General features: G+C 38.9%; 1 protein-coding gene across 1 annotated transcript; it reads right to left on the reverse strand.

The window, feature by feature from the left end:
- Positions 1 to 433: 433 nt before the first annotated feature.
- LOC121955829 (uncharacterized) lies at positions 434 to 13,754 on the reverse strand. The gene is made up of 3 exons (XM_088089205.1): positions 12,942 to 13,754; positions 10,593 to 10,713; positions 434 to 9,204 (listed from the first exon to the last, which is right to left on the reverse strand). Exon 3 carries the CDS (start codon positions 9,133 to 9,135, stop codon positions 1,360 to 1,362), a length of 7,776 nt encoding a protein of 2,591 aa, XP_087945331.1. The 5' UTR covers positions 9,136 to 9,204; positions 10,593 to 10,713; positions 12,942 to 13,754; the 3' UTR covers positions 434 to 1,359.
- Positions 13,755 to 13,858: the final 104 nt, after the last annotated feature.

Raw genomic sequence — 13,858 nt, forward strand, 5'->3', positions numbered from 1 at the left:
CACAACACCTGTTACATACCCTTTTGGGCTGGGGAGAAGGAAGCTTTCTACACAAACAATTAGTAACCTAGTGACTGCTGAAAAAAAAGTTGAAAATAATATAGGAGGTGGTGCGCACAAACATACATGCAAACTAAAAAAGCTCCGCCCCCCTCCCTTTTTGAAAAATCGTCATGATTTTTTACAAGATTGTTGGAAGTTTTGTGCATCCATTTATCATTTTAGACTACATATTTTGCATACTGCAATTCATACAGCAGAGCCCACTTTGGGTTTTACACAAGTCAAGTTTCTTAAAATAGCAATAGGCGGTTATCAAATGTGAGTGAGATTTATCTGCAGTACACTGAGCAAATAATAATAATAAAGAAAAAACAAGCCTGTCCTATTTGGTATAAGGACATAGTATTGAAAAAGATCATACAGCAGAGGATGGGATGCTTTTGCAGTTTTATATAAAATGTAACAAATCAGCAATGGGCAATAGACAAGTCTATACAGATCCAGCTCATTTTCATTTATAGTGTACATCTGTGTTATGCAGTGTATGAAAGCGATGAATAAAGTAAAGGCACATTCATCTTTACAAATTTACATCACAGCTTCAAGAAACGGCCACAGTTTCCGTTATTTTCAAACCATTTCATTTTCTTTGTAAACTAAAACATGAATAAATGTCAGTAGTATGAGATCTAAAAAGGCACTCATAAACATTCAAGTGAAAAAAAACAAATTTATAAAACAAAAAACATAAGAGATCAAGTTCATCTAAAAACAGGAAAGCCTGTCTTTAATAACAATGCTGACAAATATTGGTTAGTACATTAATCTGCTATCCACAAAGTATGAAAATTAAATTTAAAAAAAATAGACCACGAAAAAAACTCCATTAAAAATACTTAAGCTTTAGCATCAGAGCATGACATTGACAACACATTGCATTGAAACATTTTAGTCATATCTATTATATTTTTTGGGCCTCCAAGGCTAGAAAGTCTTAAATGACTATTATACGGGAAAGAAAAAGATCCTCATACAAATATATAAATAAATGATATAAATTAGTTAAAACAATTTCCATCTTATCCTTTTCAAAACAAAACCAAATAGTAAAATATTGACAGCCTCTGCATTCGAACATATTGGTCAGATTTATCAAGGATTTTGGGTCTTCATGTCTTCAAAGAGTTTAATGTTTACCCTCTTAAGTATACATACAGCACTGAAATAAATCATGAACTACATTCTCTCCTACCAGTAAAGGCAGCTGATGGCATCTGTTTTGTGTAAAACACACCTTCCTCGTATGTGATCCATAATTTAGATCTTCAAGGTTATAAATCCTGTTTGATGCAACCTTCATTTTCTGTGAACTCCATAATGGTGCAAGTCACCTGGTTCATGTTCTTGCTCTTCTCTAAACCATGTACCCTCTTTGCTCTGATCTGTAGTTACCATGTAGTATTCATGGGATCCTGCTGGTTCAACTGGTTTAAAATGATGAACACCATCTATGTCCCATTCAGTTTTTATGTTAGTCGCAGTGTTTGGATCTACAGCAGATCCCTGTGGTTCAGCCAGAACGTAATACTGAAGATACTGATTTACTGTTTCTGGTTGTGTTTTTTCACAGTTTGGCCATAATATCATTGAGGGATAAACAAAGGGTCCTGTAGGTACAGCTGGATCTACATGCGTGACATCTTCAGTGGATGACTCTGTTTTGACATCATCACAGTGTGGATGACATTTTTCTTCTGTGTCCGGGTCTTGTTTCACATTGCCATAATGTGGATCATACTCCTCTTTAATCTGTATGTTTTCCTGAAGAGGAACATCACATCCTCCACTCACTTGACTTCCTCTAATCGGCACCACTATCCCAGGATCTGTTGCAGACATTGTGTCCTCATCATGGGACACGTTTCCGTTGTTAGTTTGGACACCATCAAGAAAATGGACATGACTGACATCAGAATGACAATTCACTGGGCACACGCTACCCTCATTAGTTACATTGTTTGTTTTTTCTCCAGAACGCTTTCTAGGCTTCTTTTTTCGTCTCTCCTTGGGAGGAAACACAAATGGCAAAAGAAAGACCTCGTCTGGTCTGTTTCGATTTACTCGACGTTGCTTCACCATGGATATGACTTTAGATGACACAGCAATGGAAAATTCCCAGCGCCTATAATCTTGTGAACTAAGATCAAAGTTATGGTCAAGGATGTCAAACACAGTGTGTGGCAAATAGTGTCCCATTTTCTTTGAAGCAAATTTATGTATCTCACATACTACAGCTCTCGTCAATAGTTTCAAGTCCAGTTTCTGTTTCTCGCCTGATTTTGATGTCACATCTAGATCTAAACCTATCTCCTTGCAGATAGGATAACTATTTAACTTTGCTTGACTCAGACAATTTCTCTTTACTTTTACAACACTTGTACTATGACTTAGCAGTGTGGTATTTTCCTCCTTTGACTGAAGTGCCAGCTTTCTTTTCTTAATAGTTTCCTTCCTTTCATATATCTGCACTGCAGATATCATAGATGCCATATGTTGCTCTGTGAGGCTCTTTGGGCTGCATGGTTGTATGGAAGGTGCTATGTCAACCGAGGTTGATTTAATCTGATTTGATTTGATACCCTGTTTACTTGTAGGTTCAGTTTGTTTGTAACATGACTCAGTATCAAAAACTTCACTGAACCATGCATGTCTACCATCCTTCTGCACAAACGCTCTGTGGAGCAGCTGTCCAACATCTATGTTTTTTCCCTGCATGGAAATGTTGAAGTTATGTTCAAGGACTGCATGGATGATCTTACTTTTTGGTGAACACATTTCTTTGGCAAATTTAGCCACTTCAGACATAGCACCATATGTCAATTCATTCAAGTTGGGCTTCTCTTTAGGTTTGTCTTTGTTCACACACAGGGTCAAACCCATTTTCTTGCAAAGAGGGTAGCTGTGCATTATCATTTCCTCGATTGCTGCGAAGGTAAAGGACTGATCCTTTGCAGGCTTTTGTGTTTGGCAGTTTCCATCAGCAGAAACTTCAATAATCATGTTATGTGGGTGAGGCTCATGAGTGCGACCAAGTACAGCTTCATCCTGACAAAGCTTTTGTTTTCTGTCTTGATAACACTTTGGGCACCAAACTGTGGTTATTTTATCAAGAGAAGATTTTTGCAAACACTTCTGTAGACTCTCAGGGAGCGTAAAATGTCTGTTCATTTTAGTTGTACTCAATGACTTTATTTTGGGCCAAATTTGCTGTGCATAGGCACTACGATACAGCTCATTGTGGAGATTTAGATGAAAGTTAAACTCCAGAATCTCAGTCACGAAATTCTTTTGGGTTGATAGAAGTTCTGTGGCAAAAATGCAAATTTCAACCATGATGCCATTGGTCAGTAATTTGGGATCCAGATTTTGTTTTATGCCAGATGCTACATTGAAATCAATTCCCAATTTCTTGCATCTGGAGTAAAAATAAAGCGGGCAATGTTCTACATGAGGTATTGAGAGGATTTCCTGAATATGAGTGGCCCGCAATTTCCATAGAAACAAATTGAGCTCCTTTTTGTAACCAGTGTTGGGGGAGCTGCCTACATTCAGGTCTATGACTGGAGCCTGGGAGGGACCAGCTCTGCACGCATCCAAATTTTGGACATCTTTACTCTCCAGAGTTCCATTTGTTGAAAAGTCTTCAATAGTTTTGTTATGTCTTGTCTGTATTTTCTTAAAGGCCTGTGCACACCTTGATATATTCTTTCGCTCCATTACAACAGGAATTTGGTCAACCAAATTTTGAGCAAGGTCAGAATCTCCTCTTTGCAAATTAAGATCCAAGTTGTGTCTGATGATGTCAAGACAGATCTGCTCAAATGTTCCACACAACTCTTCTGCAAAGTCTGTAATTTCAGTCATTGCTCCCTTAGTCAGTTTGTTTATATCAAGTTTTTTGTTTTGTTTACATTGGTTGACATGGAGCCTTAGACCTATTTCCTTACAGTAGGGATATTGATGCACAATGGTTGGTAAAATATGTTCTTTAGTTTCTGCATCTGAATCGGGATGGCATGTGAAAGCAATACCATTGTCCTCTGTCGTTGATATGCTGAGCTCAGGGCTTACACTGCCCACACTAAGAAGTTTCTGGTCCTGTGCTGTCAATAAAGACGGCAAATCAAATATCTCTTTTGAGAATGTGACTGCATCTGCACAGTCTCTCAGTTGTCTTACTGTATCCATAATTTTCCACATACAAGTATTTCTCTGGTGTTGACTCTGAAAGTACAAGTCAAAGTTGTACTCAAGAATCTCCATGATGAAATTCTGTTGGGATGAATTCATTGCTAGGGCAAATTTAGCAATTTCAGACAGAAGATGTAACTGAAAAGGGTCAACACCAATGTTTTTGTTTGGGTCAAATCCAACATTGAATTTAAGGCCGACCCTTTCGGACCAATGGAATGGACCAAACTCAGAGAGGATTTGTTTAACACGGTTAGCACGCAACTTCCACATGTTGTTCTCTCTTCCTGCTTCCTCTTGCTCAGTGTCACACTCATTTAGTTCATTTCCTGAAGTCGGTGTTTGCTCTTCACCACTAAAAAGCTTGTTTTTTTCAGGTTGACTTGCAGATGTGTTCACATCTGAGTTTAAAGCAGCTAAACTGGATCTGATGTCTGTGAGGATCACGAAAGGTTCCCTAATCCCCAGACAATTTGATTTTGACTCTCTAAGAATATAAGAGCTCAGAGAACAACTTTTGGGGTTTTGTAAGTGATCGTGATTGCCAAATTTTTCTGGATCCGCAATTTCGTCTGAGTCTAGATCAGACTCTCCAAGAGGACAAGTATAGTTGCTCTTGGTTCCTATTTCCTCTTGTTCTGTGTCACTATTACTGTAACTTTGCAGGGTGGCTCTTTCCTTCTTTGTCTGCAGTGCCAGCTGTCTTTTTTTGACAGTTTTTTTCGTTTCACTTATTTGCACAACAGATGATCGATTCTGTTTCATTGCAGGTTCATAGTGCTTGAAAACAATGGACTCTGGAGCAAAAACTTCACTGAACCAGACGACCCCACCATCCTCATGTGCCCTCGCTCTGCCAAACAACTTAAAAATATCTATGTCATGTCTTTCCGTGCCAATGTTGAAGTTGTGTTGGAGGACAGTATTGATGATCTTGTTTTTGGTGGAACACAATACCCTGGTAAAGTGAGCCACTTCAAACATCATCCCAAACGTCAATCCACGTACGTCAAGTGCATCTTTAGGTTGGTCTTTGTTCACACACAGGTTCAAACCCATCTTCTTGCAAAGAGGGTACCTGTCCATTATCATTTCCTCGATTGCTGTGAAGGTAGACGTAGATTTTTTTGTAGGCTTTTGTGCTTGGTAGTCTGCATCAGTAGAAACTTTATTAGTCATGGTATGTGGACGATGATGATGCATGTGACCCTGGCCAGTTTCTTCCTCATAAATCTTATGTTCTCTCTCTTGATAGCATTTGGGACAATGTATAGCTTTCCCAGCATCAGTTTCATTCATGAACCTCATGTCAGGGAGTTCAAAAGCCATTTTCCTTCGTGTGGGGGAAGATTTCATTTTTGTAACTGCCGCTCTGATTTTCTGATAGATTTTCTGGGCAAAATCATTGCGATACAGCTCATTGTGAAAATTCACATGAAAATTATACTCCAGGATCTCTGACATGAAATATTTCTGGGCTAAGAGCAGTGATGTGGCAAAATAGCAAATTTCAACCATGATGCCATTGGTAAGTAATTTGGTATCCAGATTTTGTTTTATGCTGGCCCCTACATTGAACTCAATGCCTAATTTCTTGCATCTGGAGTAAGGATAAAGCGGGCAATGTTCTCCATGTGGTATTGAGAGAATTTGCTGAATATGATTTGCCCGCAATTTCCACAAGAATAAACTGAGCTCCTGCTGGTTTTCAATGTCAGGGAAATCTAAGGAATTTATAGCACTATGTGCATCTACATTTTGATTCTTCTGGATATCCTGTTCTGCCTTCTTCATATTACTTTGTCTTCTGTGCCTTATTTTCCTGTAGGCCTTTGTACAGATTACTAGATTCTTTCGCTGTACTACAGCAGGAATTTGTTCAAAAATATTTCTCGCAAGGTCAGAATCTTCACTTTGCATATCAAGGTCCAGGTTGTGTCTAAGAATGCCAAGACAGATCTGCTCAAATGTTCCACACAACTTTTCTGCAAAGTTTATCACTTCAGTCATTGCTCCATTGGTCAGTTTGTTGATGTCCAGTCTTTTGTTTTGATGATGTTGGTTAACATGTAGCCTCAGACCTATTTCCTTGCAGAAAGGATATGAATCCACAATAGTTGGTTGTTCTTCAATTTTAGCTAGCGATATGGGATCACCATTACACTCCCCGAGTCCTGAAACATTGCTGAGCTCAGGATTGACACTGGTCTGAAGTTCTTGGTCCCATGCAATCAATAAAGATGGCAAATTAAAGATCTCTTCAACATCACACTCTTCTGTTCTATATACTATATCACTGAATTCCAGTTTGACACCGCTCTCTGTCTCAACTTCTTGGTTCTGTATGGTCAATAAAAATGGCAAATCAAAGATCTCTTTTGAGCATTTTACTCCATCTTGACAATTTTTCAATTGTCTTACTGCATCCATCATGTTACACATAAAATCATTTCTCTGGTGTTCACTCAGAAAGTAGAAGTTAAAGTTGTACTCAAGAATCTCCATGATAAAATATTGTTGAGATGAATTCATTGCTAAGGCAAATTTTGCAACTTCAGGCAAAGCACATTCAAATGCAGAGTCAAAACCGATGTTTTGCTTTGGGCCAAATCCAACATTGAATTCAAGGCCGACTCTGTTTGACCAAACAAATGGACCAAACTCAGAGAGGATTTGTTTGACACGGTTAGCACGCAACTTCCACATCATCTGTGTTCCGATTTCCCCTTGTTCCATGTCACATTTGTTTGCTGTATTTCTTGGAGTCTGTGTTTTCTCTCTACCCCCACAAAGCACTTTTTGATCACGTTGACTTGCAAATGGTGGGTTCACATCTGAGTTTACAGTTTGTGAAATGGATTTCATGTCAGTTGAGGTCATGGAAGGGGCATGAATTACCAGACAACTTGAATTTGATTCTATAGCAAAGTCAGAGTTCAGAGAAGAATTTTTGGGGCTTTGAAAGTGATCCTGATAGCCAGTGTTCGCTGGATTTATGACTGTGTCTGGATCATAATCAGACTTTGGACAAGAGTCAAAATAATCCCAATCTGCTGTTTCACTGGTTTCTTCTTGTTCAAATTCAGATTCATTTGGTTCATTCTTTGGAGTCTGTGTTGGCTCCTCATCACCACAATGCCCTTTCTTAACAGGCTGACTTGCAGATGTGTTCACATTTGAGTTTACAGCGAGAAAACTGGAAAAGATATCATTGAGGATCAAGAAAGGTGCCCCAATGCCCAGACAACTTGATTCTGACTGTCTAAGAAAATCAGAGGTCAGAGAACAATTTTTGGGGCTTTGAAAGTGATCTTGATAGCCAGTGTTTACTGGATTTATGACTGTGTCTGGATCATAATCAGACTTTGCATGAGGACAAGAGTCATAACAATTCCACTCTGCTGTTTTACTGGCTGCCTCTTGTTCAGTGTCGCAGTCATTTGGTTCATTCCTTGGAGTCTGTTGTTGCTTCTCACCACCATGAAGTCCTTTTTTATTAGGTTGACTTGCAGATGTGTTCAAACTTGAATTTACAGCTGGCAAACTGGACGAGATGTCATTGAGGATCAACAAAGGTGCTTCAGTGCCCAGACAACTTGACTCTGACTGTCTGAGAATATCAGAGGTCAGAGAACAATTTTTTGGGCTTTGATTTGTGACTCTTTCTGAGTCATCATCAGACTCTCCAAAAGGACAGGATTCATCATAATCCCACTTTTCTGTTTGACTCGTACATGAACCAGTGTGATGAGAGAGTGAGTTTGTCTCCATGTCTTCAGACTGTCCTTTTCTGCACCTTTTGTTCACTCTTTCATCTGTTGTGAACAGGGCCCTCTTTTTCTGTTTACTTTTGAAATTAGGCTGCCTTCCTTGTGTCACCTCCTTGAAGTGATATTGCAAGGCTCCCGTACAGCACAGTGCTTTTTTGAAGGGGACTGTCTGGAAGGAATATGGCTCATTTTCAAAGTCTAGTCTCATTTTTCGAACAGTGGTGATAAGTTGATTTCTTCTCCTCAGCAGTTGTGATATCTTGAACCAAACTCGATTTCTTCTTTGTTGACTTTTGAGATCAAGATCAAAATTGTGCTCCAACACACCAAGAACAATAGGGCTGTAGGATGCAGTCAGTATTCTGGTGACATGTTCCAATTCTAGCATCACACCCTTAGTCAGCAAATCTGGATCTAGTCTTTGTTTTGACACCACGTCAAAGTTTAGACCAATTTCTTCACAATAAGGGAACTGAGTGGTAAGAAAATCCTCCTTCAGTTCTTCTGTTGACAGTGATCCTGAAACTCTTAATTCATCCTCATGCTCACGGTCTTCATCAGGTGCTCCACCCATCTCATCAAAAAGGCATTCTGTCTTTATGTTTCCATTGGGTGGTTCCTGTGAACACATGAATTCATCTTCTTGTTCACTATCATCAGTATCATCCATCTCCATTGGGAACCTTTCAGTCTTGCGCTCTGTAGATGCCTTGGCCAGCCCATTTTTGCTGTTGCATTCTGGCTTAGATGTGTCAAACAGAGTGAAAACTTCATTTCTATCCACAGGAGGTTTCCTGATCAGCTCTCTGACTTTGTAATGAATTTGAGTAGTAAAATCAATTCGCTGTTGCTCATTTTCCAAGCCAAGATCAAAATTGTTCTCTAGAATGTTTGTTAGAAAACGACTTTTACCCTTGTTTACTGTTTTAGCAAAGTCACAGACCTCAAGTATGACAGCGTTTGTCACTAATTGTAAGTCCAATTTTTTTTTTGTGCTGGATGCTATGTTAAAATCCAATCCTACTCTGTTGCAGTGATAAAATGGTTGTGGATGCCTTGAATATTTCTTAACATGCATAATGCGCCACTGCCATACTTTGTTTGCATCCATCTTTTTTGTCCTGCAGGTGTCCCTCTACTGTGGTTTCCTGTTCTTCATGGTCATCTATGTCTTCCTTTCCTGTATTAAGTACAGGATAAACAAAAAGGATAAAATATTCACACTATATCTCAGCTTTTAGTCATATGCAATTTAAATGAATAACGCATGTAATATTTGTAAGACAAAAAAAGATTTGATTCTTAAATGTGAGGATATTTGCGTTTGTCACTTCATTATTGTTTATTTCAAACCTTCAGGTTTTTGGATTGCTAATTAGAAAATACAAGTCATCTCATACCTCTTCCACAACAGTGTTAAGGTTAGTCTATGTATTGTATGTCTATAACTCTGTTTATATCCAATTTTTCTGCACAGCTGCATTTAAAAATCACGCACCACGAATATTGTCAGGACATAAAATTTGTAGAATTAAATCAGTTATTAAACAGCGGTAGCTGCAGAGAGTTGTTGCTGATACGTTTGATCCAAACATTTTCAATAACTCAGGAGCATTGTAAAGTGATTTAATGGAAAGAAATAAAAACATAGGCAATCATTACTAAAATCATTGTTTTTTGATCAAACAAAAAATTGTCCTTCTGTCTACATTCATTGCTGTTTAGACTTTTAACCCACCTGCTCTGCAGTCAAAAAACAGTTCGCAATGTCTTGCTGTACAAGAGACACCCAACAGGATGGTCTAGCAATAATCTTACAGCACCACAAATTACAGTCACGCTGATTAAAAAATTACTTCTCCTGTCTTAGTATTTGCACATACCTACAAAAACTGTACAGCTTTCTATAACTTGAAAAACAGATGTGTTTTGATATTCTGTAAATATTTTTTTTTTATGAATTGCTATTCTTTATTGTCCTTTTGTATCCTTTATTTTCATACTTTTAAAGCATACAGTTGCAGTACTAGTTTTTTAAAATCTTTTCTTACTGTGTTTATTCTCATGCAACACACTACCAAGGCAAATTCCTTGTATGTAAAAACCTATTTGGCAGTGAATTTGATTGTGGAAGAGCACCTAAGAAATGAGTCCGGAAACCATGGAAACTAAATTTTATATTCTCCTTTTTGAATGGAGTTTAGATTAGATGGCTGAAATAAGGTCTCTGCTTAACACAAGAATGAGAGGCTTTAACAGGCTTTGTTCTACAACATAAACTCTAAATATAGTAAATATTATAGTAAATACCCAGTCGCAAACACAGAATTTTGTATGCATATTAAAAAAGGCGGTTACTAACAAGTTGGTAAAGGAGACTACAGCATGTAATCACGCCGGGCCGCTACGAACACGGCATCAAAGCCTTCCTGTGCAGGCGGCGTCAAATTGTGCAACTGTTCAGTCGTGGGATCCCCTGCTAACTTCTGTGTGCCTACAGAAAATGTCATCCCTGAGGCACTGTATTGCAGACCAGTTCACAAAGTGGGATTCCACTTTGCTACATACCTTATGAGACATGATTTGGTTCAGCTAGGAGTTCCTCCAACATGTCTTGCTCACACTGTGAGTCTGCATCTTAGTTAGACGTACTCCAATTGGCAATGGGACGATACTGGTTCAGTGCAACCTTGGATCAAACAAGTTTGAATGTTTATTAACTCATGTATGCAACGCTCATGCAGCAACCAAAAAAATAGGAGCATAAACAACAATAGAGTAACTGAAACCAGGGAATTTCTAGTACAAAGTAAGTATTAAAGACAGTGGAAACCCAAATCTACAGTAGCCTTCAAACAATATAATATATTAAGCATCAGAAAGTATAAGAAATGACTTGATACAAATTTGTAATATATTCATTTCAGTTTTTGTTGACTTTCCTCACATTGGGTTTGAATTGGTTATGCTGGGCAAAGATGACGCGTGCATTTGGGAGAACCTCCTCTCTCTGTCAAATGTCATAGTTTGACAACTGGGTGAGTTTGAGAGTGAATGTTTGCATCAAATCCAACAAATGCAACTGCCTCCTCTAAGCTGCACTCTGAGAGGAGAGGAGGGAATAGGAGTGCAGGTGGGCCATTAATTACCATAGCAACGGTTACTGACACACAAACACAGAGAGGTGTGTGTGCTCTTCAATACACAGATTCCTGTGAACAGATTCAAACTTACAGAAATTTAAGTTTTGAAACAACTTCTTTGTGTCTCTCTGTCTGTTTCTGTGTATCTCTCTGTCTCTGTGTGTCTCCCTGTCTGTCTCATTGTGTCTCTATATCTGTCTCCCTGTCTCTAAATAAACGAACACAAACTGTGCATAGTGTAAGGAGCTGTTTGATTCAACGTCTTGAATTTAAAGGGATAGTTCAGGACTTTTGAAGTATGAGACAATTAATTTAAGTCATTGTATAGCATACAGTAGCTGGCGGTTGGTGCATTTCCTTGTTTGTAGAAACAGGCAGGGCACATACCCCACAAATCAGCATTTCGATTGTGTTTGTGTGTGCACGTGTTTTCCAACACAAAGGTGCTTGCAGATTCAAGCCATCAGAAGTTTCATATTTAAAGTGTCTCTCTCTTTCACAAACAGATACTTACACACATTTAAGAAATATTTCTAAACATCTCTCTCTCTCTTCAGTCCTGTTGCCAGGATTATGTTACTCTCTAAAGATTTAACACTCCACCTGAGGGGCCACAAGGGCCAATGCTGGTAATATAAAGGGTCAGTTAACCATTAATTACTAGTGGACAAGTAGACCAGGCATCACTAACTGGCATCTTTGTATTGGAAAAATCACACACACACACCAGGATGGCACTCTGTGTGTGTGTAAGTGCCCGTTGCCATGGTAATTAATGGCCCAGGTGCACCCCTCCTCTCCCCTCTCCTCTCAGGTCAGCTCAAAGGAGGCAGCTGTATTTGATGGAAATGTCCTTGTCAAACTCCTCCATTTTACAGCCATACCTTTCAACAAATAGTCAAAATATTACAAAGGGAAGACAGAAAGACAGAGACAGGCAGTAAGACAAAGAGAGATAGACACAGCGAGTAAGAGAGACAGACAGACAGAGAGAAAGACAGACAAGGAGATGAAGAGAGAGAGAAAGGTAGAAAGACAGACAGATAGAAAGACAGAGACAGACAGTGAGAAAGACAGAGGATGGCAGACAGACAGAAAGAGACACAGATAGACAGTAAGAGAGACACAGAAAGACAGAAAGACAGAGATGAAGAGAGAGAAAGGTAGAAAGACAGACAGATAGAAAGACAGAGACAGACAAAAAGACAGAGAGAAAAATAGAAACAGAGAGAAAGAAAGAGACGCAGAAAGACAGAGGCAGACACAGAGAAGGAAAAACAGAGAGACACAGAAAGACAGACAAAGAGATGAAAAGAGAGAGGAAGGGCCAATTAAGGGCCCCCTCCACCTGAGGGGCCACATGAAGGCAATATAAAGGGTCAATTAACCATTAATTGCTAGTGGACAAGTGGACCAGGCATCACTAAATGGCATCTTTGTATTGGAAAAGTCACGCACACACCAGGATGGCACTCTGTGTGTGTGTGTTAAGTGCCTGTTGCCATGGTAATTAATGGTCCAGGTGCACCCCTCCTCTCCCCCCTAAATAAGAAAAGTCATAGCAATAATGTCCTGAACGAGCTTAACTTTCTGGTCTAAATAGCACAAAGTATGCATTTGGACAACAATAGTGTGGATGCTTAAGCACCATCGATCAAATATGAGTTTGGCACATACTATAACGGAGAACTGTCCATTAAGGTTACTTAATATTTCATAAAGCACAACCGCCGCTATAACAGAAAAGAGGTTAAATAAATGTGTGTACACGTACCTAATTTAGGCTGAAAAATTGCTGAGACATCCATCTTCATTGTTAAAACCACGTATTGTTTCCAAGGCGATGTCTTCATGTGTAAATAAAGGCTCAAAAGTCTTCTCGACTGTCGAGGAAAGGAGTAAACAATTGCACTGCAGGTCTGGGTGTACTGGAAGTGACCAAGTAAGTTCCGGGGAGGGCGGCGGGACTTCAAAATAAAAGTGTTTTAGAATTAAGAGAGCAGTGTGACAAAGAAATATATGCAGCATTTCTTAATCGTTTCCCTGCTGCCTGTTCTTTTCTGGTGCAAAGTAATAAAGGAGGTAAAAGATGGATTTATTCATCACAAACCTCTACAATATATTTGCAGTACTGCACATGAGCGTGCACACTGAATGAATTCAAGGAAGGATGCTTCATGATTGATGGCAATTTTTTTCTGTCTTCAGATGTACATTTGTGAAAACTCAAAATGTTCAGTCCTTTGCAGATTATTTCAGAAAAGAGAACATGCAGCTGTCCTTTATGTTGAGGTAAAATTAAATATTTTATTCAACAAATTTGCATTGTGTCGCATCAGATATCAAGGATTCCACCTATATTCTGTAATATTTTTACAAGCACTGTAGTGAAGGCCGTATAGCTGAAGATCCCCTGACCCCCCATAAAACCTGAAAGAAGCAGACTACTTTTGTTTTGATGAAATACCTGCAGAAAAGGCAAGTGCATACAAATTCACCACAATGCAGGTAATTGTTTGGTGCCCAAATCTTTCAGATGGGGAAACCTAAAGTGCCCCATTTCCCATGTGTGAAAGCCACTGTCCATCACCTGTTTTGTGCTAAATTGTATGCTTAAAAAAAAACAAAAAACAAAAAAAACTATTTCTGACGACAAATTGAGAATATTTGATAATCTGAGGTAGAACGGTC

The sequence above is a fragment of the Plectropomus leopardus genome, chromosome 16, assembly GCF_026936395.1.
Source record: "Plectropomus leopardus strain MGB_pleo_1.0 chromosome 16, ASM2693639v1, whole genome shotgun sequence".
Taxonomy (NCBI): Eukaryota; Metazoa; Chordata; class Actinopteri; order Perciformes; family Serranidae; genus Plectropomus; species Plectropomus leopardus.

Excerpts from the sequence above, each read along its gene's own strand:
- LOC121955829 (XM_088089205.1), bottom strand. The coding sequence starts at position 9,135 with ATGGATGCAAACAAAGTATGGCAGTGGCGCATTATGCATGTTAAGAAA.